The sequence below is a fragment of the Aphelocoma coerulescens genome, chromosome 20 (genome assembly GCF_041296385.1).
Source record: "Aphelocoma coerulescens isolate FSJ_1873_10779 chromosome 20, UR_Acoe_1.0, whole genome shotgun sequence".
NCBI classification, from domain to species: Eukaryota; Metazoa; Chordata; class Aves; order Passeriformes; family Corvidae; genus Aphelocoma; species Aphelocoma coerulescens.
Genome location: NC_091033.1, coordinates 10,022,685 through 10,042,020, shown reverse-complemented (window position 1 = coordinate 10,042,020; position 19,336 = coordinate 10,022,685). Strand labels below are relative to the sequence as shown.

The window sequence follows — 19,336 nt, the reverse complement described above, 5'->3', positions numbered from 1 at the left end:
ATTAGCAAACACGAGTATCCAGCTGGCTGGAAGCAAACACTGGCTCTCAGAGAAGCTCCCAGAGCAGTTTATCAAGCCAAAATTTTCTCTGCAGAAGGGAGCATTTAAATAGCTACATAAAGTTCTTTTTTTTTTTAGTTGGTCTCAGCCAACATGGAGATCATCTCAGGCTGAGATTTCAGACCATGAATAATCACTGGTTTGGGCAAGAACTCCCTCAAAGTTTCTGGAGATAAGTGAGAGGGGAAACGAAGGCGAATTGAGACATTAGGAAGTTACATTTTCTTATCTGCAAAGGATTTAGGCAGCCACTCCTGACCTGCTGTAGGCCTGATAAAATCACAGGGCAATTCCAATTATGACTGCAACTCCAGTGCCTGACCTGGGAATTTAGGCCAGATGTGGAGTGCTCCGGAATGAACCTGCATCCTACAATCACTCTGAGTCTGCTGTGCTCCAGCAACACTCATAATTCATTGCTTACAGCCCACGCTTAATTTAGGGCCTGCCTCCCATTTTTATTATTTCTGACTCACCTCTCATTAGGCAGACAGCAACACTCAGCTAATCTAGTCTTCAAAGAGCTTTGCATATTAACTCACAACACCCTGGCCAGCAGCCATGAGTAGCTACCACTGTATTTAAGAAAGAAGAATTAAGGCAGGGAAGCCACATCCTGAGGAGATGTGCCAGATCCCTCTGGGGAGGGATGCTCTGTGTTCAGCAGAGAGAGAGGAGCCTCTCCCCAAAGGTACAACAGGAAATATTTTGCTTGGTGTGGTAACAACCAGGTATTTATCCCTGCTGCTGAAGTGCAGCAAGTCTTCAGCAGGACTGGGAGGCACAAAAATATCAAGAGCTGGTCAAGTATAGAGTTAGAGCAAAGTCCTTGGTTCAGGTCAACCCAGCCAGACCCTGCTGCAGCCCTTCCCTGAGACAGGCTGGCAGAAAGGCCACACTCAGTGCTGCATGAGGGCCCTCCCCTCCATCGCACACCTTTGTGCCAAGGTGGTCTCAGATCCCAAGAGGATCAGCTGCAACCTGGTTATCTCCCAGCCCTCCTCAGCCACCTCTGCATCGTGGCTGGGAACTGACCCTCAAACCCCCTCTCGTCTCAGGATGGCTCTGCTGCCAGGCCTGCTCTAACCTTTGGAAAGCAAAGGCACTCTACCTGCTGTGAGGGCAGGGTTTATTCCAGCTACCACCTGCACCAGCCAACAAAGAGCTCCAGAAATCAGTAGTGGCTCCTCAGTTTTCCATACAAGCAGCAGCATCCCCCATCCTTGCTAAAATAGCCCTCTCCACAAGCAGGAGAGCAGGACCTGCTCCCAGGCAGCCCACACCCCTCACCTCAACCATCCCAGCCCTCACCTCCCCACTCAGCTCCATCCCCTTGGCTGCAAAGCCTGGGCACTCACCCATCCAGCTCTCACTCACCTTGGAGAGCCCTCCCACTTCTAAGTAAAAGCAGATGATGAAGATGTTCCAGGTGACCCAGATTGCAGTCCAGATGGCATACTGGAAGGGAATGGAGTTGGGGAGAGACAAGCAATAAGCATTAGGAAGTCACTGGAATTAGTGTACATATATATATTTACTTATTTATATAGATATATATGTGCTCTAGCTGGGGGCAGTGGAATGCCCTGAGTCAGCACGGAGCTGCTTTTTCTCTTCCTCTGTTTGTTTTTCATATTGAGATGCTCTCTTTCCTGATAAGACACACAGGGGCAGGAGCCTGGAGGGATGGAAGAGCTTCTGTGCTGCCTTTGTCCAGCCCCTCACCCTTCCTCTCTGCTGGGCAGCGTTCAGGCAGTGTTACCTTAGCACCAGAAAGAATTATCTGAAACCTTCCAAGTTTGGCACAAGCACAGCTCACCAACAGTGTTCCTGAGCACAGCCAGGCACCTCCTGCTAAAGCAGCGTGCAGGGCTCGTGCCTGATCTCCCAGGGGCTTTACTCTGTCCCCCAGCACACCCCACATGCCACAGGAGTGCAGGCTGGGACAGGCTCTGGGTGCTGGGAACAAAAGGTGCTACTCACCACCACGATGTAGCGAGGTCTGTACTGGATGGTGCCGAACAGCCCCAGGATAACGATGATGATATGAAGGAAGTTGGCAAGGATGGGGGCCCACTGGTATCCCAGGAAGTCAAACACTTGCCTCTCTAGTGCAGCAAGCTGGAAGGGAGAAGGAAAAGGAGAGTTACAGCTTCTGCACCCACAGTGTTTGTTCTTAAGGTTTTGACACGCTCCCTGAGCACATCCCTGCGGCAGGGTGGGACTCTGCCCCAAAGCAATTTGCTGCCTATGAACCAGGTCAGGAGGACACAAGGCTTGTTTACACATCCCCCTTCCCCTCTGGTCTCATCCCAGCTCCTCTGATGGCTGAGCTCCAGTGCTGTGTGGGGCATTCCTCTGTGGTGTGCACTCTGGGGAGGTGGCTCTGGCAGAGGACAGAGGGGAGCAGCAGGATGGTGACATCTTAAATGTTGAACGTGAAATACATTCACAAAAACATCAGTGTAACTTTCCAGAGCTCATTTGTCAGAGCCTTCAACATCACTCCATCACTCCTGACACCTCTTATTTTTCTGCTCTCCAGCACATATCCATCAAAGTAAGGGAGAGGAGGAAACTCTCTCCTCCACCTTCGCCCCTCAGAAAATGCTGCTACCAGTAAGGAAATTCTGCAAACGCATCAGTTTCCCAGGACAGGCTGTGCTCCTCTCCAGCACTAATAACATGGTTCAAGGCTAGTACTGCGTTCTAGACATAAAACTCCATTACTGTGGAAGTGCTGGGGCTGATTTTCAAACCACGTTTGCATAAAGATGTGTTTTTTACCTGTAGCCATCCTGTGTGTATCAGACAACATCTGGTCCCCTGGCCCTGAGCCTCTGTGCAGCTGAAAGAGTACAATGGACATACAATTGCCTGCTGGCCTTTGCATGCCCACAGCCTTTAAATGATTTATCTATAGGAGAAATCTTAAGTGTAGGGGGAAAAACTGTTAGTGCAGGTTTTTTGCCTGGGTCCAGCCTTGCATGGAGAAATCTTCTCTTGTTTTTGTCTTCACTAACACAGTGCAAGCCCCTCCACGGACCTGTGTCTTCCCTATCAGTATAAGATTTGAAAGTATGTTTAATTATCACAGTAGTCCACTGGGATTGCACTATGACATTTCATATTTATTTTTGCCTACATAAATCATTACAGTTTACTATCGACAGTCAATATTAATTTAACTCCTAATCAGGCATTAACCACGGGTAATCCTGGTCTGCTGTGAGTAATCAGCTATGTGACACCTTTTCCTGGCTGGGATCTAAGCACCAGGGCTCTGTGATGGCTTAAAGAATTAAGGATGTGAGTGGCTGCAGGTGCCACTCAAGCCCCATGATGAGAGAAGCCACATCTATTAAATGGCCATTATTCCTCCTTCTTCCTGGCTCAGTGGGGAAATTGCCTTCACACCTCTCTTGGGCTAGGAAGGTATTGCAGTTCCCAACGCTGCTTTGAAAGTTCAATAAAAATCTGTATTTCAAAGAAATCTGTAGTTAAGGGCAATCAGTCAGGGAGGGGGTGAGCAGCTTTCCCTCTACGGTTTCTTATTCCCAAGCAAAGAGGGACAGAGAAATGGGGAAGGAATGGAGGAAGGTATCAAATCTCTCTTCTGCCAAATAATCTTCCCTTAGAAGCAACACCCTCTGCCCTCCTCTGATCCCTCTGAACCACCTGGAAGATGCTGTGGCCACACACGGGGCTCTGGAGCTGGAGTGGGGCAAGTGCTGCTCCCCCCCAGCACAGCAGGTCTGCCGCGTCTCCTCAGAAACAGCAGCCACAGGTTAAGCACTTAATCCTTCAGGAGGGGATTAACGCACGTACCTTAATGATATTGGGAAATTTGGGATCCTGACTGGCTGGCAACGGGCCACTTGACTGTGACCACTTCATCCAATCAGGCATTTAATTGGCTTTGTGTGTTCCAGGAGGAGCGTGTGCCGTGAGAGCCTCGCTCAGCCCGGGGACACAATGGGGGTGGCCGCTGAGGTAACGCCTGCTCAGCTTCACCTCTTGCCTTCGGGCTCTGAAAATCAGGATAAACACAGATCCCTCCTACCCATGCCTTCTGCCATGCGTTCTCCCACTCCAGAACCAGGGCAATCCATGTCTGGAGAGGTGCTCTCTTCTCCATTCGACTCCATGCGGATTTGCTGTTAGGGCTGTATGAAAAGGGGAATGCTTGTTCTTCCACTGCTTGTGATGTTTCCTGGTCTGTTTGGACCAGGAAAGAGACTGGGCTGTGAAGTGACAGATCAACAACCACCCTGGAGATGGACCTGCCAATCTACACAACTTTAGATTTGGACACAGCTCCTTGAGAAGTCTCTGAATTTTTTCCCATAATCCCAAAAATTATCTTCACACCCTCACCTCCCTTGTCTCCAGGTTCTTTCCATCCCGATTTGCTTTCTTTTGCCACTTTCCTTGCATTATTAAACTGGTTTTGTGTACCTGGGAGCTGCAGGCGTGGCTCAGATGGTCCAGAGATGGGCTGTGCCCATTTGCTGGCTCGGAGAAGGAGAGGGGATGTGGGATGTGCGAGCTCACACAAGCTGTTTCTTCATTTATAAAAATAAAATTACAATTTGCTGTAAAATGTGTTGGTGACAAGCAAATGCTACTGATGAAACTCCAACACTGTGTTAGTGACAGGCAAGGAGTGAGTTTGTGCTGCAATTGGAAATGCAGCCTGGAGTTACCCTGGGCTTCCCCCTGTTCCCTCAGGAACCTACCATAATTAGGGAAATATTTGCTGAAAACAAATTGATAAACAACCATTTCACTCATTACACTCCAGGTCTGTGTGCACGGCTTACCCACAAGATGCTGCTGAGATTTGCAGGTAAACAGGGCTGATGTTTGGGCTAAGTTGGCCTTGATTTGGGGTCGGGATGTGAAGAATGTCACAGTGCCCTTCAGTTCTGGTCCCTCCAGTCCTGCTCAGAGATGGCAGGGTCAGGGTTTGCCCTGATCTATCTGTCCCCCTGTACTAAACCCCTCTGGCTGTCTCTGGCTGAGCAGGGAAATGCCATCTTTCTCTTGTGCTGCCAAGTTTGTGCAGAGCAATATCCTCACTGTGGTGTTCCTTACAATGAATGATTCACACTGTCCTATTGAGAAAGCCTATTATATTCCAGAGATACTGGCTGTAAAGAGGAATGTCACAGATTGTGGCACAGGTTTCAACCCACTCAAAGCTGACAGGACCTTTCCATCAGGGAGGATAAATTTTTCTTCTTTATGACTATTCTTATTAAAACCAGGATTCCTTCTGCTCCTTTTGCTTCTCTTACCCATAGTATATTTTTGCCTTTCACTCTTTAAATTAAATGATTTATTGCAGCACTAAAATCAGAAGAGTTGTGGCAGAATTTTCTCTCCTGAAATAAACTACATTTCTGCTGATCTGAGTGAAACTGGAATAGCAAATAACCCCGTGAAGCAATTGTTAGCCAGGCAGACAACACCACCAAAGCTCTCTCTTGGGCCATCATTCATTTACACAGCTGGGGAAGAGATGAAAGGCAGAGGGATGTTCTGCAGCTTGAGGAGTCCATCCCACAGCTCACACACAGGGAGCACAGAGAGCTCTGGTCATGCTCAGGGGCATCACACCATAAAACTCCTCCAGAGAGGGAAGCTGTACCTGAGCTGGAGGGGTGCCCATTGCAGAATAGGAAAATGGTCTTAGAAAACATCTCAAAGCATGGGACAGTTCCTCACTGAGGGATTCAAGCCATTCCAGCTGTGTTTCCAATGGCTGTGGCAGGACAGTGTCACTGGCAGGTGTTGCTGCCAGCAGGGCACTCCGAGCTGGTTCAGCATGGGCTGGGGGTGCTTGTTTAAATTCTAGCCCCTCAAATCTTTTCTATCCCCTCAACTTTGTCTTCTGTTGCTCCTCTCCTGCTGATAACGCTGGAGAGCCCAACCTGTTCCCTCATGCTGAGGAGGAAGGGATGCTGCTGAACAGTCAGGTGCCTGCAATTCCTTAACTCCCTGTCCTTTATAGCCTACTATCAAAGCCATGCTATCAGCTAGAGTTGCTCTTCTTAATTTATTAAGCTTTTAAAGCCTTTAATCTTATTTGGTTTGTATCTGTGTCTTTCACTGCATTTCTGAAATCAATTGGGACACAAAAGAAAAAAATATCAGTCTCAAGACATGTTGGCATGACTCGTACAGACACAGGAAAGGTGCTCAGAAAACCCCACAACAGGTACAGTCACACGTCCATTTGTATCTGTTCCTGTAAGCAAACCTGCTTTTAACCTTTCCAAGCTCAGCTTTAATAAGAGATTTATTTTTAAAATGAAACGTTAGAAATAAATATCCACGTGTACAATAAAGGAAACAAGTGGGAAAGGCTGATCCCACTGCAGAAAAAAAACAAAACCAAACCAACAAAAAAGAGAAGAAAAAATGTTTTACCCAGAAACCCAGGCAATTTTCCACTTGACCTATAAGAAAACAACCTGAAAACTCCTTTGCTACTCCTTGTCTCCCACTGCTGTGAGGACACAGCCCCACAGCCTGCTCCAGCTCCAGCTCCTGCTCTTGCTCCTCCTCCTACAGCTTCAGCTGGGACAAAATCTGCCACTTAACCCCCGTCTGTCCTTTCTCTCCAGCCTGAACCCAGCAAGAGCCTCAGCTGCAGCCCTGGGTCCCCACTGTGCAGCTGGGATGATGTTCTGGGCTCCTGGCTGATCCCAATGCCCTGATCCAGGGTTTGATTTCCTGCCAAGTGGCTTCGCTTTTTAAGAAGATGCTCTTTCTTTGTCTGCTGTGCAAACACCATCGGAGCTTTCACTGGAAAAGGTCACGGGCCTTTTCTTGAGGAAAAACTTGCACTGGTTTCCTGAGGTATTTTGGCCATGAGATGTGATGGCTCGAGCTCGGGGCAAAGTCTCAGTGCTGCTACCCCTGTGAGACACCACACAAGGATGGAAATTTAGGTCCTGCTACCTGAAACAGCAGGAAGAAATTAAAAAGTCTCAGATTATAGAATTTGAAAAATATATCTATTTAGATATTGAACACAAATATCTCTTTTTTTTGGTTCTTCCACATGGTTTAAGTTTGGCAATACTAAACACCTGTCTGCTGTTGATTATTTATTATTATTATTATTATTATTATTATTATTATTATCATTATAAATGTATTGGTGTTATTGTGATATAATATGTAATTCTACACATCTTCCTATATAATTGCTTTGACTTTGTAAATGCTGGGACAATGCTAGATCTAAAGAATCCTAAACTTAAGCTTCTGTGTTGCTGAAACTATCAGCAGTGAGCAAAAAATTCTCTCCTGTGCCAGTGAGTATTCAAGGTGGAGAAGATTCTGTGAGTAGAAAAACAATTAAACAGTAAGTCTGCTTTTACCACAGTGGCTGCATTTCTAAATAAATACGAATGCTTGCAGTAGTAATTAAGTTTATCTGAAAAAGCAGCTCACTGAGCCATTGCTTCCCATCCCCAAATGGAAGGGCTCGTTCTACGAGGTGCCACGTCCTTGTCTCTCCCAAAGTCAGCGTCTCTCGTGCTCACACCCGCTGCATTCATGAAATCTCATTTCTCTTCAGTAAGTGTTGTCAAGGAAACCTTCCTTGGGGCCTTGTGATCCACAGCTCCTTTCCCAGCATCCCTCTCCCAACCACAGAGGTCAAGAGAGTAATTGCACAGGAGGTCTCTGTTTGTCACTGGCTCTCTCAGGCATCTTTGGTCACTCTGGCCACTGGGTACAATGCGCTCCATTCTCTGCTCCCCTGGTCTGTTTTCTCCCCAGCAGCTGCTGAAACCCCTTCTATTCACACAGACATTAGAGAGGCCTCCAACAGCAAAGCTGATACCTTGAAGTCATTTATATTTCAGAAGAAAACTGGTCACTGTGCTGGCCTGGAGGACCTGCCAAAGGGCCCCACGGGGCAGCAGGAAAAGTCCCCACCACGATCCCGCACCAGGTCACTCCCTGCAGCAGGGCCTGGCTGCTCCTGGGCATCATTCTGCAGCAAACCCTACTCCTAGGCTCCTTGTGCCACGTCCAAGGATCAGGACTTCTCCCAGCCCAGAACCATCCTGTGCAGAGCCTGGGCAGGCGTAACACCCTCCCTGTGGTTCGTCACAACTGCTGCTGAAGACTGGAGCATCCTGCTGTTAAAACATCCCAGTGCTGAGCCCTCACCTCCTCATTCCCCCTGGCCTGGCACCTCTGAGCTCTGAGTTTTCCCCTCCCAGCATAATTTTGTGTGTGGGCAGTGATGGTCTCAGAAGTGCCACTGCTGTGACCTTGAGCCCTGAGCTTTCTGCTGCCAAAGCCACCCAGAAACATCCAAGCTGCAAAGATATGTCATTATTCAGTACCACATGCCCAAATGCTGCTTAGCATTCCAGGGAAGGCACAATCCTGCTAAACATAAGGGATGAGACTGGCACTGAGCAGTGCAGAAGGCTGTTTGTGTCTGGAGCTGAGGCTCTGGCTTCAGAGGGACTGAGGTTTCCTAAGTACATCTTGTAGAGCAACCAGCCCTGCTCAGCTGAAGACACGGGCCATGCACAAGAATTCACAGAATCATGGAATCCTTTAGGTTGGAAAAGCCTTCTAAGATCATGGAGTCAAACTATTCCCTCAGCACGGACAAACCCAACACTAAACCATGTCCCCAGGTGCCACATTTGAATGTCTTTTAAATGCCCCCCAGAATGGTGACTCCAACACTGCCCTGTGCAACCTGTGCCAGGGCTTAACAGCCCTTTTGGTGAAGAAATTGTTCCTCATATCCACTCTAAACCTCCCCTGGAACAATTTGAGGCACACATCCAGGCAAACCTCTTAAGCCTTTTTACTCCAAGTGTTGGATTGTGCCACGGAACTGGCAGAACACCAGGAGCTGGCAGTACTTTTTCTAGCAAGACAGCACAGCCCATGGTCCCTTCCACATGGCATCCACAGGTGCCCTCTCCTGCCCCAAAACCTTGCCAGCAAGATGGTCAGCAGGACAGTGAATTAACTGCTTGCACATAATGCTGCAGAGGTGAGAAGAGGTTGCCCAGCACTGAGGTTCTGAATGGTGCTCGGAATCCAGCTCCTGGGAAAAAGATTGCTTCCTAGGAGGAATACTTCAGAAAATTATTGCTCTGGATTGCCTAAACTTCTCCCAAATCAGGGTCAGTCACGTGTCTGGTGAGGATTGTGCTCTGTATAGCCCTCACAGCCTCTGGCCTGTTTGGTTTCCTGGACTCCATCTCCCCTTGGGGCTCAGACCCCAGGGATGCAGGCAGCATTGGATATGGGAGCTGCTCTGTTCCCTGTGCTCCTGCCTGTGTCTCCTGATGGCACCTCAGCTCTGCACACTGCTGTGATTGCTGATTGCTGAGAGCACCAATCAGGCTAAATTAATAAGCAAGTGCCTTTGTGATCCAGGCAGAAAAGCGCTCTGACAAACTTGTTTTATTTGCAACCTACATCAACACTCCAACCTACGTTCCCCAAACATAATTAAATTAATCTGTTGTGCCCACAGTGTTCTTCCCTAACCCCCTGAAATGTTTTTCTCCTCCCTAAGTTTCATGGCTCAGCTTTGGGTCTCCAGCTTTGGGACAGAGAGAGGAGGTACTAGGGTGAAGGGGATGTGACTGTTTTCACAACAGACATAAAACCCAGTGAGTTTCTTCAACAAGTGCCTGACATTTTTGTCACCCAGATGCCCAGGTTCAGGCTCCACATTCCCGGCTCTCCCTCACCTGTTGAAGAACTTGCTGAGCTGTCTTATCCCACCTCATGCTGCTGATCATGGGCAAACATCCCAGCTGCCCCCCCAAACAGCATCCTGGCATGGCTGACAGCTTCAGCTCTGGGGGGAAACTTCTCCCACCAGGAGCACAAATTTCCCCATTGCATGAAATAATATATATATAAAAAATGTGCCATTAATTCAGCAGCCATTTCCCTCTGGAGATCTGCTACCAGCTATGAATCCATCTAAACACTCCAAAGGCTGTGAGGCAGAGCAGTGCTGGAGATGAGCAGGAATTTAATTTTCTAATAGGGAGATTTATCCCCCACCAACAGGGCATTACATTGTGTGCTCCCTGCCTCTGCTCAGCCCTGAAGGCTATCTGAAGTTTGGGCTTGTTCCCATTAGAAGGATGCAGGGGAAAAAAGTGAAAATACTTGAAAATCAGCCAAGGGGTTGTTGTGTTTAGGGAATGTAACCTAGATCCTTTTGACCTGCTATCCTAGGCATCATCTGCTTAGCTACCAGAACAAGCTCTGCTGCTGGGGGGAGAAGGGAAACCATTGACAGGGCTGGCACAGAAGGCACAAGGCTGCCCTGAAGCACTGCTTGGGCCAGCACTGCCCAGCCTGTCTTCTGATGCAGCCCTCTGGAGTCTCCTGGGTGTGGGAGCAGCAGAATGTGAAGAGCTCACAGATCCCATGAACTCTCAAGTGTACTAGAAAGACTTCAAATTATTCAGGGGCCTGACCAAAACTCTCACTGTATATAAAGCCCCTGAGACACCAGCTGGACTCACCCAGCTCAGAAAAAAATTCTCTCTTGGCTATTTTATGGGCTCTTACTACAAACTGCAATTTTATTTTGCTGCTGTTCACCCCAAAGCTGAATTGTGGCTATAAATATACCATTGGAGTTTCCCCAAGGGAGCAGTAACTCTTGCTTCAGGCTCAAAAAGCCAAGCTCATTTTTCCCTCTGTCCTGTCCACACACAGCCTAAGAAAGACTCACTGTGACCAAGTGACACTGAGACCACCCCCTGCTTTTGGCTTTACGAACAAAAATGTTCACTGGTGTCCCCTGCCAGTCTAATTCATGGCTGGCACCTGCAGCACTTTCTCTTCAGGAAGGGTCAGCTGTGGCCTGAGTGACAGAAATGCCTCCCTGAAGGCAAAACACCTGCAGAAAGCCACCTGAAGCCCTTTTTCTCATCCAGCAGAAGATGAGGGTGAGAGTTTTTTGGTGGCCATGTAGCAAAGCCCCAGTCTTTGCACAGGTCTGTGTCTGAGCAGCCCTCGCTCCACAGGATGCTCCCAGCACACGGAGCAAATGGTCCCTGTGCTGCTGGACTTTTGTGGGAACCCTCCAGGGCCCTGTGAGCTAAAGGTCCCTGCTTGTCCCCCTCCCTGAACCCCACAGCTCCCACCCTGCTCCGGCCGCCTCAGCGCCCGCTCTCCCACAGCTCCTTCCCGCACACGGCACTGGGAGCTCCAGCAGCTGATCCCCTTAATTAGGTCACAAATAGATTATGTGTAAAACACTTGCACCAGCCAGATCCTCTGAAGGAAAAACATGCAAGCCCTGCAACTGGGGTAAAAGCTCGGGAGAGGAAAGGTGCCAAAGCTGAAATAACTCTTCAAAACTTTGTCTGCAGGAGCCCTGCTTCGGTTTCTGCTCGACAGCTGGGCCCCTGCTCCCTGACACTGGAGCTAAGTGGTAGCGTTGCTTTAATTTCCTCTTGCTTCTGCTGCAATGCCAGATTGCTTGGATATTCGTAAACAGAAGGAATTTAATGAAAATTATAATTAGAGCCCCGCGGTGCTCTTGCAGGTCGCCTTTACACTGGGCTGCCTATTTACATTACAAATCAGGCTGGTGTCACTGCAGAGTCTACAGCAAGAGAGGAGAATTCATTAAAAGGGAAGCACGGGGTGGGTGAGAAATGGGGAGAGAGAAAATGATATTGTTATTATTAATAATCTAGGAAATTGGGATCTGCCATGGTCTTGCTGCAGCTTTGCTCCTCAAAGGAGAGCTCATCCCAATCAGCCTGAAGCAGGAGGGGACACAGCACAGTCACCCAGAGACTTCCATGGCAATTACTGTACAAATGGACCCTTTTTTCATAGAGCAAGGCTTTCTCACCCCACCAGGACACAAGAAGTGCTCTTAGCACCTAGCTGCCAAGCTGGGGGTGTTAGGAAGAGACGACGTGAAGGCAAAGGGATGCAGCTCCCATTATTTTGCAGCTTTCCCTTTCCACCTGCCAGCGGCTCCATACGATGCTTTTTCCACCCTGTAATGCCACAGGCAGCAGCTCCTACTCCTGCTCCTTCCACCAAAGCCCTCCAGCACAGCTGGTGACTCTCTGTCTTCCCATCTATGCAGTGAAATTAGGATCAACAACAACATTTTACACAGAGGATTGCTGGAGACTTGGCTCCTATTTGTAAAAAGCTTCTGTCACATTCCACATCAATAATCCTGCCTCAGCACTAACAGCATCTTCACTGCCACTGTGGTTTTTTGGACACCCATCTGCTCATGGAGGCAAAAAGAGGTGGCATTTTAGGTTGGGAACCTCCCATGATGACGGCAGCACCAGCCCAAACCCCTCACCTTTCCTTTCACTGTCACATTCTCAACATAGAGAGGTGAACTCCCCTTGTTTCCATGCCTGCATTCTCCAATGCTTCCCCAGAAGCTGGAGGTATTTTAGGAGTTGGGCTGCAAACAAGCCAAGTGGTTTGTTTGCATTTCATCCACACTACCATCATCTAAAGCGACCCACATTGTGACAGCTGAGTTTTAATCATCACTAGTAACACTGCTGTTTGTGCTTTGCCCAAAAAAACCCCAACCAAAACACAAAAATGTGTTTATATCGGTTAAAAATAAAGGACAGAAGAAAAATTTCCCTTGAAAAACTATAACTGAAAAAACAAAACATGTAGCCTTTTTTATCAGCTGAAAAATAGATATCAGTGAAGAAATACTGACCAACTCTCCCCTAATGAATGTACCAGGCCTGTCATCAGAGCATGAAACGAAAAAGAACTGGGAAGAAAATAGTATTTTGGACAAGAAAACCATTTAGCAGTTCAGCTTCTGGTTCCAGTAAAACGCTTCTGTCAGGAAGAGTTTTAAATTGGAACAAGCAGGAAAACGACGGTTTTGTTCAAAACAGGGACTGTCAGAGGCTTTTGGGGTATTGCAGGAATTTTCCAATAACCACAATCCTCACAAAGAACATCCCTCTAAGAAGTGGATGGAAAATGAATCAATCACTATTGATTTTCATCATCTGATTGCTTCTCTGGAAGAAAATCAGTCCCACTTAAGTAATTGATTAGTTACCTTAGCAGTTACAGGTAAAAAACTGGCTTCCCTTGCCTCCCTCAAGACATGTAAACTAGGGATATTCCAGTTTTCCAGCCGTTTTAGGAGGCAAAGCCAATTTTATGTGAATGAAAAATGATTTCTGAGCTGTCACCCACATCTCTGGAATCACCAGCACCCTCAGCATGGTTCCTCAGAGGTGAGGGGGGCTGAGTACCTCCTGAGCTTCTTCCTCAGCTGTACCTCCCCACGAGCAGTGCAGGCTGCAGAGAAGAACTCTATTTTCCTCAAATAAAAGCAAGAAAACAGAGACACACAAAGTGCTCAAACAGATTCATCAAGTAAATATCTAAAGAGGGAGCTGGCAAAAAGTTTAGGCACGATTTGAGGCTGAAGATGTGCCTCCCTCTTTCATGGGTGATGGAGCAGTTTGGGAACTGCAATCTGCTCTGGGCAGTCATGGAAGGGTGAGAGCACAGCCCTGCTGCAAAACACAGTCTGAGTGCTGGGAATCAGGGCTCCAGGGTGGATTTTCTGGGATTCACAGCATGAGAGTGGCTGTGGGGGAAGTCACTGAGCCTGTGGTTTTCTCATGCCCACTGTCCCCTGCACCGCTGTGCTTTCTTGAGAGGAGCTCAGTGACACTAAAGATTCTCATCAGGGATTTATCAGCAATACAGAATCATGCTGAAAACCCACTAAGGTTTAACGAGTTCTCCCAGTGGCACTGATGGCATTGACCACCTCACTTTTGGTGCTGCCTGCCCTTTGTTGTTGCTCCTCAGCCCAAGTGGGTGATGAAATGAGAGCTGTGACGTTCACTTTGATGGAGGCGAGCTGCTGGCTTTCCAATAGGGTAAATAAGGATTCCGTGCCTTTTAAAAAGCATTATTTTTAAAGGAAAGCCCTTTTGAGTGAAGGCTAGAATGGGGTTATTTTCCACATGACCAAGCACCAAAAGGAAAGCAGCAGCCCAGTCCATGCTCTTATCACCCTCCCTGAGTCACCCACTGGATAGATTTGTCACAAGGTGAAATAAGAGCAAGTCCTCAATTTATTATCATTTTCTACTTGTCCTCCTTAATGCAGTTCCTGCCAGGAGGAGTTTGCTGTGGGAAAGTGGAATGAAACCAGGCCTTTCAGCTTGCTGCTAAATAGGACTGGGGGGAGGAGGCTTCCAGGGAGGAGGGAAAATCTTCCTCATTAAAAGGGGAAAATGTGCAACGCAGAGTTTTCATCGGATGCTGCCCAGCCTCCCAATTAGGGTGGCTGGGACAAACAGTGGTGTTATTATATGTAACTGTTTACCCAGCGTCACTCAGCCATTGTTTATTTTATGAGCATAATTTATCTCCTCCGTTGTGCTACCCAATTTGTTTGCATTTTCAGTCCACTCGAGTGTCTCTCTTTCATTGCATACATCTTTTGGCCTCCCACCAACCAACTCTCCAAGTTTCCAGGAGTGTCACACAATGGCCAGGCCCCTCCTGCCCTTCATTTTTCGCATGACATTTTTGTCCCCTTATTTCTGTGCTGCCCCTGCCCCTCCCCTGCTGCAGACTCACAGCTCCTCAATGGCTCATGGTTTATTCAACAGCAAAGCTGAATTTCTCTTTTCCTTCTCTTTTTCCACTTTCCCCTCCTTTTAAGAATAGAGGCTGGTCAATAGATGCCACTCTGGCAGCTCTGGAGAACAAAGTTCACTTGCAGAAAATCTTTGTGGTCATGTCTCCACAGGGCAAGAGTTTGGTGACCCTGCAGGGGCTGAGTCCCAATGAGCAGCTCACACACGGGGCCCCCACAGAGTCCTGTGTCTTCTTCAGCCATGGAAAGGGACAAAGACTTGTCCTCTATCAGCTTGTGACACCAAAGCTTCATCCACACCTCGCCTTGGAGGTGTGAGATGATTCCTCATCCCTGGAACAACAGTATCTTTGGTTTGCTCCTACTTCAAACTTTCTGGCCATTTTTTCCCCCCAAGTCCTCTGATCTTCTTGCTTGTGGGTCTGAGTGCAAGGATTAGCTCAAACAGAAAAGTGCTAATTCACATTATGGAAATTCAAATCCATCCTTGCTGCTACAATAAGTAATTTCAAGGAAGTTTATTAATCTGGCAGGACTCGGAGGTGACTCCAGACAGTGACAACAACATCTGCGCATCGCCTCTTCCTCCAGCCTGGTGACACTGCAGCAGGAAGATGCAGCATTTTCCTCCTGATTGCAGCAGGACCCTATTTCTGATGGGTCTTGATGAGCTCTCAGCCCTGGGCTACAGCTGAACCTGGGGTTTACTGCTCCATTCCCATTGAGTGCGCCAGGTTGGGATTCGGGGGTTTCTGATAGAAAATCTGGACAGTGTCTCACCATCAAACCCTGGAGCTCCATCTGAAATGCCCTGTGTTTGCAGGTTAGTGGCCAAACCTGGGAGTGAGGAACTTTACATGGCCAAGAGAGGCTTCATGAGGAAAAAACTTGGCAGCCATGAAACCTGGGATATGTCTCACGCAAGGAAAGCATCCTACAGGATACTGCCCCACCACCTCCTGTCACCGTGAGCTGCTCCAGAAATTCATGTACTTGAAATAACTCACTCAAGTATCCATTCAGTCTCAGTTCATGGACTGGAGAGCCTTTACTGCACACCCATATATTTAGCACTGGGATAGTTCTCAGCAGTTCTAACAGCCCTGTCATCTAAGGAATAAAACAAAGAGCCATTATTCATCACAAGGGAGACACAGTCTTTATTGTCTGAAGCCATGGCAGAGTTTTTCTATCACCCTATCTATTTCTCACTGCCACACAACTCAGCTTTAAGCTGTCTCAGTAGCAGCCCTGGAGGCCCAAATACTTCATAGCTTCTCCCAGTTAAGTGCCCAGCTAATGCTGTGTTGGACTGACTGCAGGACTGACCCCGAGTTCACAGGAGCAGGAAGGGAAAACTTTCCAGAAAAGTCTAAGGTGGACATTAATATCTGCTAGGTCAGGAGTAAAGTCAGGCAGGGTTATTCAAAGACATGGGGAAGCACAGCTACAAGGAGAGATGGATGAACGTGAGTTTTGGGCACTGATTATGTATTCTATCCAGAAGATCTGGGGTTTGGCCCTGGCCTGATGGCAGAGCTGTGTAGCCTGTAGGACACATCGAGCTGTGCACATCACCTGTCCCAGCCTCCCTGCAGCCCTCCCAAACGGCCTCAGGGTTTCCTTGGTGGATCTATGTCCAGCATGCAGCTGGAGGAACCAGCCTGGTTATCTGGATATCTGGGGATTAATACCTTAGGATCGAAGCATGAACCACCCCCGATCCTTCTTAGCATCTGCCTGAGTTGCTCTGTGCCTCTGGGAAAAGCAGGTCAGATTTGGGGCCACAAGACCCCCTCAGTGGTGCAGATGAGCAACTAAATGCAATCGAAGCAGCACCATTCAGAGAACCAGCTACTTCATGGTCTCCTCAGGCTTCAGGAGCATTTGAGGCTGTGCCTGTGTCAGCACAACGCAGGACAAGGAGTAAAACAGATCCTTCTGAGAAGGCGCTGTGCAGGGGCTCTCACCAGCTGTTTGCAGGAAGGCAAACTCATCCTTGCCTTGGCTGTCTCTGCTCAAAATAATGAGATGGGAAACTTGAAGACCCAGAATCCTAAAAAGTGTCAGACATCTGAAAAAAAAAATTGCACTTTCCCAGCTTTTTAATTTGTTTTGAGGTTGGCAATCACATCTCCAAGTGCCCGAGCTCACTTTTCTCCACATGCTCAGACAGCAAAGGGCACAAAACAGCCTGTGAACTCCCATCACACTTCTCTCAGCACCTGCTCTGCTCCCTGCTGAACAGCCAGCAATCTCCCAAGCTAATTAGCCAAACGGTATTCTGCACATATTTAGCATTTCTGAGTAATTAGGATAATCAGATTTCTCCCCTAATTCTGTACATCCACAATATAAGCAGGTGTATGGCCTTTCCCACAACAGTATCACAAGAAGAGTGCTGGCTGCCGGAGCCAAGGATGCCAGCAGCCCATCAGAGCCCATTCCCCTCTCCCACATGGAAATCTGCTAACGGATTACCAGCAGCCATGGGGAATTGAGAGCTGGGTTTGTGTTGGCTGAGCAACCAGCAGTTCAGATTTTCATGCAAGTTATCTAAATGCACAGTTCTCCAATCTGGCCAGAGATCCGGATGTTCCCTTCACCATCCTCCAGGGATCAGCTGCAGGGGTTGTTTTATGCTGCAGTTGAACAGCAGGTGTTTGGCCCAGAACCTCAGAGGTGTTTGGGTTCTGGGGAGGTTCTGGGAGTCTGCCCAAGACTCAGGGCTCCGGTCTTGGTCATTTTCCACAAGGTTCATCAGCCCAAGGGCCTGGTCCTTATCTCTGTGAACCTGTGAGCTGGCATCCACTTATCTGTGGTCTGTGCCACTTCCAAGGTTTCTTGGAATGAATGACCTTAAATGAAGGTCCAAGCCAGTCAGGCCAAGCCAGGCCAGCTCTTTCTTGTCCTGCTGAGGTGGGTCTTTGATTCAAGAGGAGTTTTTCCTTCAGCTGCCTCACTCAGTAATTCCTTCTCAGGGAAGCAGAAAAGTTACTTGGTTTTCTTTTTTAAGTGCCCGTGAGTACATCCTGGTTCATGGAGCATTTGGATGTGGTGCTTCCACCAAAGTGGGAGCTCTTAAAGGAGTATCAAGGGTCCAGCATCTCTGAAAGAAGGAAAGGTTGCTCCCAAGCCCCACAGCATGGAGTTATAATCTCATAAGTATCCTGACCATTGCAGTAATATTAAGCAAAGACCTTGCCACGTCCCCTCCACAAAAACACCATCCTTCAGCTAAGATTCAGGTAGGGAAGAAGTTTGCTTGGAGACCTCAGAGTAGAACCCAAAGAAGCCATTTCTAACATGCAAGGCAATGCTATAATTGTAGTACTGTAGAATAACATCCAAACTTCCTAAACATGAACAAACCTGAGTAAGGCCAGGAGTTAAGATTCCTCCTGATCTCCGAGCAGGTCAGCTGTGCTGGTACTGAGATTGGGCTCTGGCTACTACAGAGCTAACGTTCAGGTGGAGCTGAAGACAGACATTGTTAATTGTGGGGAGGCTGTTTGTCCATGATGGATGACCGCAGCACTCAGAGCACGCCATGCAAGGCTACACTCAATATTTTATAAGTTGTGTGTGGGTAATAAAAAGCTCCATCCCCTTCTTTAGTGTCCTCTATCTCACCTTCCCTGCTCAGATGAAATGGTGCCCACAGATGAACTATCCCCAGGGAACAGCACTTGGAAAATATAAATCCGCACCAAATGCTTTAATGGGTCCAAGGCTGTTGTCAGGGTCACCAAAGACACAAGACAGGTCCCTGGTCCCCTGAGAGGTGTCACAGGAGGCATCTTCCCAGGTTTTGTATATTTGCTGTAACTGTGTATTCATCTGAGCACCAGAATCCTTTTTTTATAAGGTGTATTTAGGACTTCAGCGAAACCCAACTATTCTCAGTAAGGTTCAATTCTAGTTTTTTCCTCTTAGCCCAGGTGACCAGCTGACCAACTGCTCACTAATGAAGGACAGAGTCTGTGTCCTGTATCATTCTGACCTCAGGTCCGTGATGTCCCAGGTCACAGGGATGGCACAATGACAGAGCACAGCACATCCAGCCCTTCCACCCCACTGCTGGGCACTGGGATGGCTCTGCTGCTGAAATGAGGGGCAACCTGTGCTCCCACACTCCTGAACATCAGGGCTGGGCACACATCTGCGTGCTTGCTCTACTGGTGCAGAAAAAAAAAATGATGATGATCCTGGTTTTCTTGAGTTTTGAGCACTGGAGGGAAAAATGGAGGGGAAAAGAAAAAAAAAAGAGGGAAGAAAGCAGATATTTCACTGGGCTGAGAGAGCCTGGGGAGCAGGTGGGAAGCTGCCTGCAGGGCTGGCCAGTCACTGAGAGGTGGCAAAGAAAGCTGGCACAGCAAGTTCTGACGTCTGCCCGCCTCGAGCAGGTGATGAAGACAAGCTGTTGCCTCGATTCCCACAGTATATTTTCATTAGGCCCAGGCAGATGGCAGCGGAGGTCACCGCTTCCACACCATCATCCTTTCAGCCCAAAGGTGTCAGGGAATCTGACATCTCAATTACTAAACCTGGAATCACCCAAGCAGCACCTGATGGACGATGGGGGAAAGGGGATCAGAAAAGCTGAGC

General features: G+C 48.1%; 1 protein-coding gene across 5 annotated transcripts in view; it reads right to left on the bottom strand.

Moving 5' to 3' along the window:
* NKAIN4 (sodium/potassium transporting ATPase interacting 4) overlaps positions 1-19,336 on the bottom strand; it is a 51,492-nt gene that overhangs the window by 24,627 nt on the left and 7,529 nt on the right. For all 5 annotated transcript variants that reach the window (XR_011156080.1, XR_011156079.1, XM_069034295.1 and 2 more), the window contains exons 2-3: positions 2,044-2,181; positions 1,438-1,518 (exon numbers count right to left, since the gene is read on the bottom strand). Coding sequence is in view for 3 of the 5 variants with exons in the window: in XM_069034295.1 (XP_068890396.1) it covers positions 1,438-1,518; positions 2,044-2,181 (219 nt within the window). In the remaining 2 variants the exon portion in view is untranslated. The remainder of the gene's footprint in view (positions 1-1,437; positions 1,519-2,043; positions 2,182-19,336) is intronic.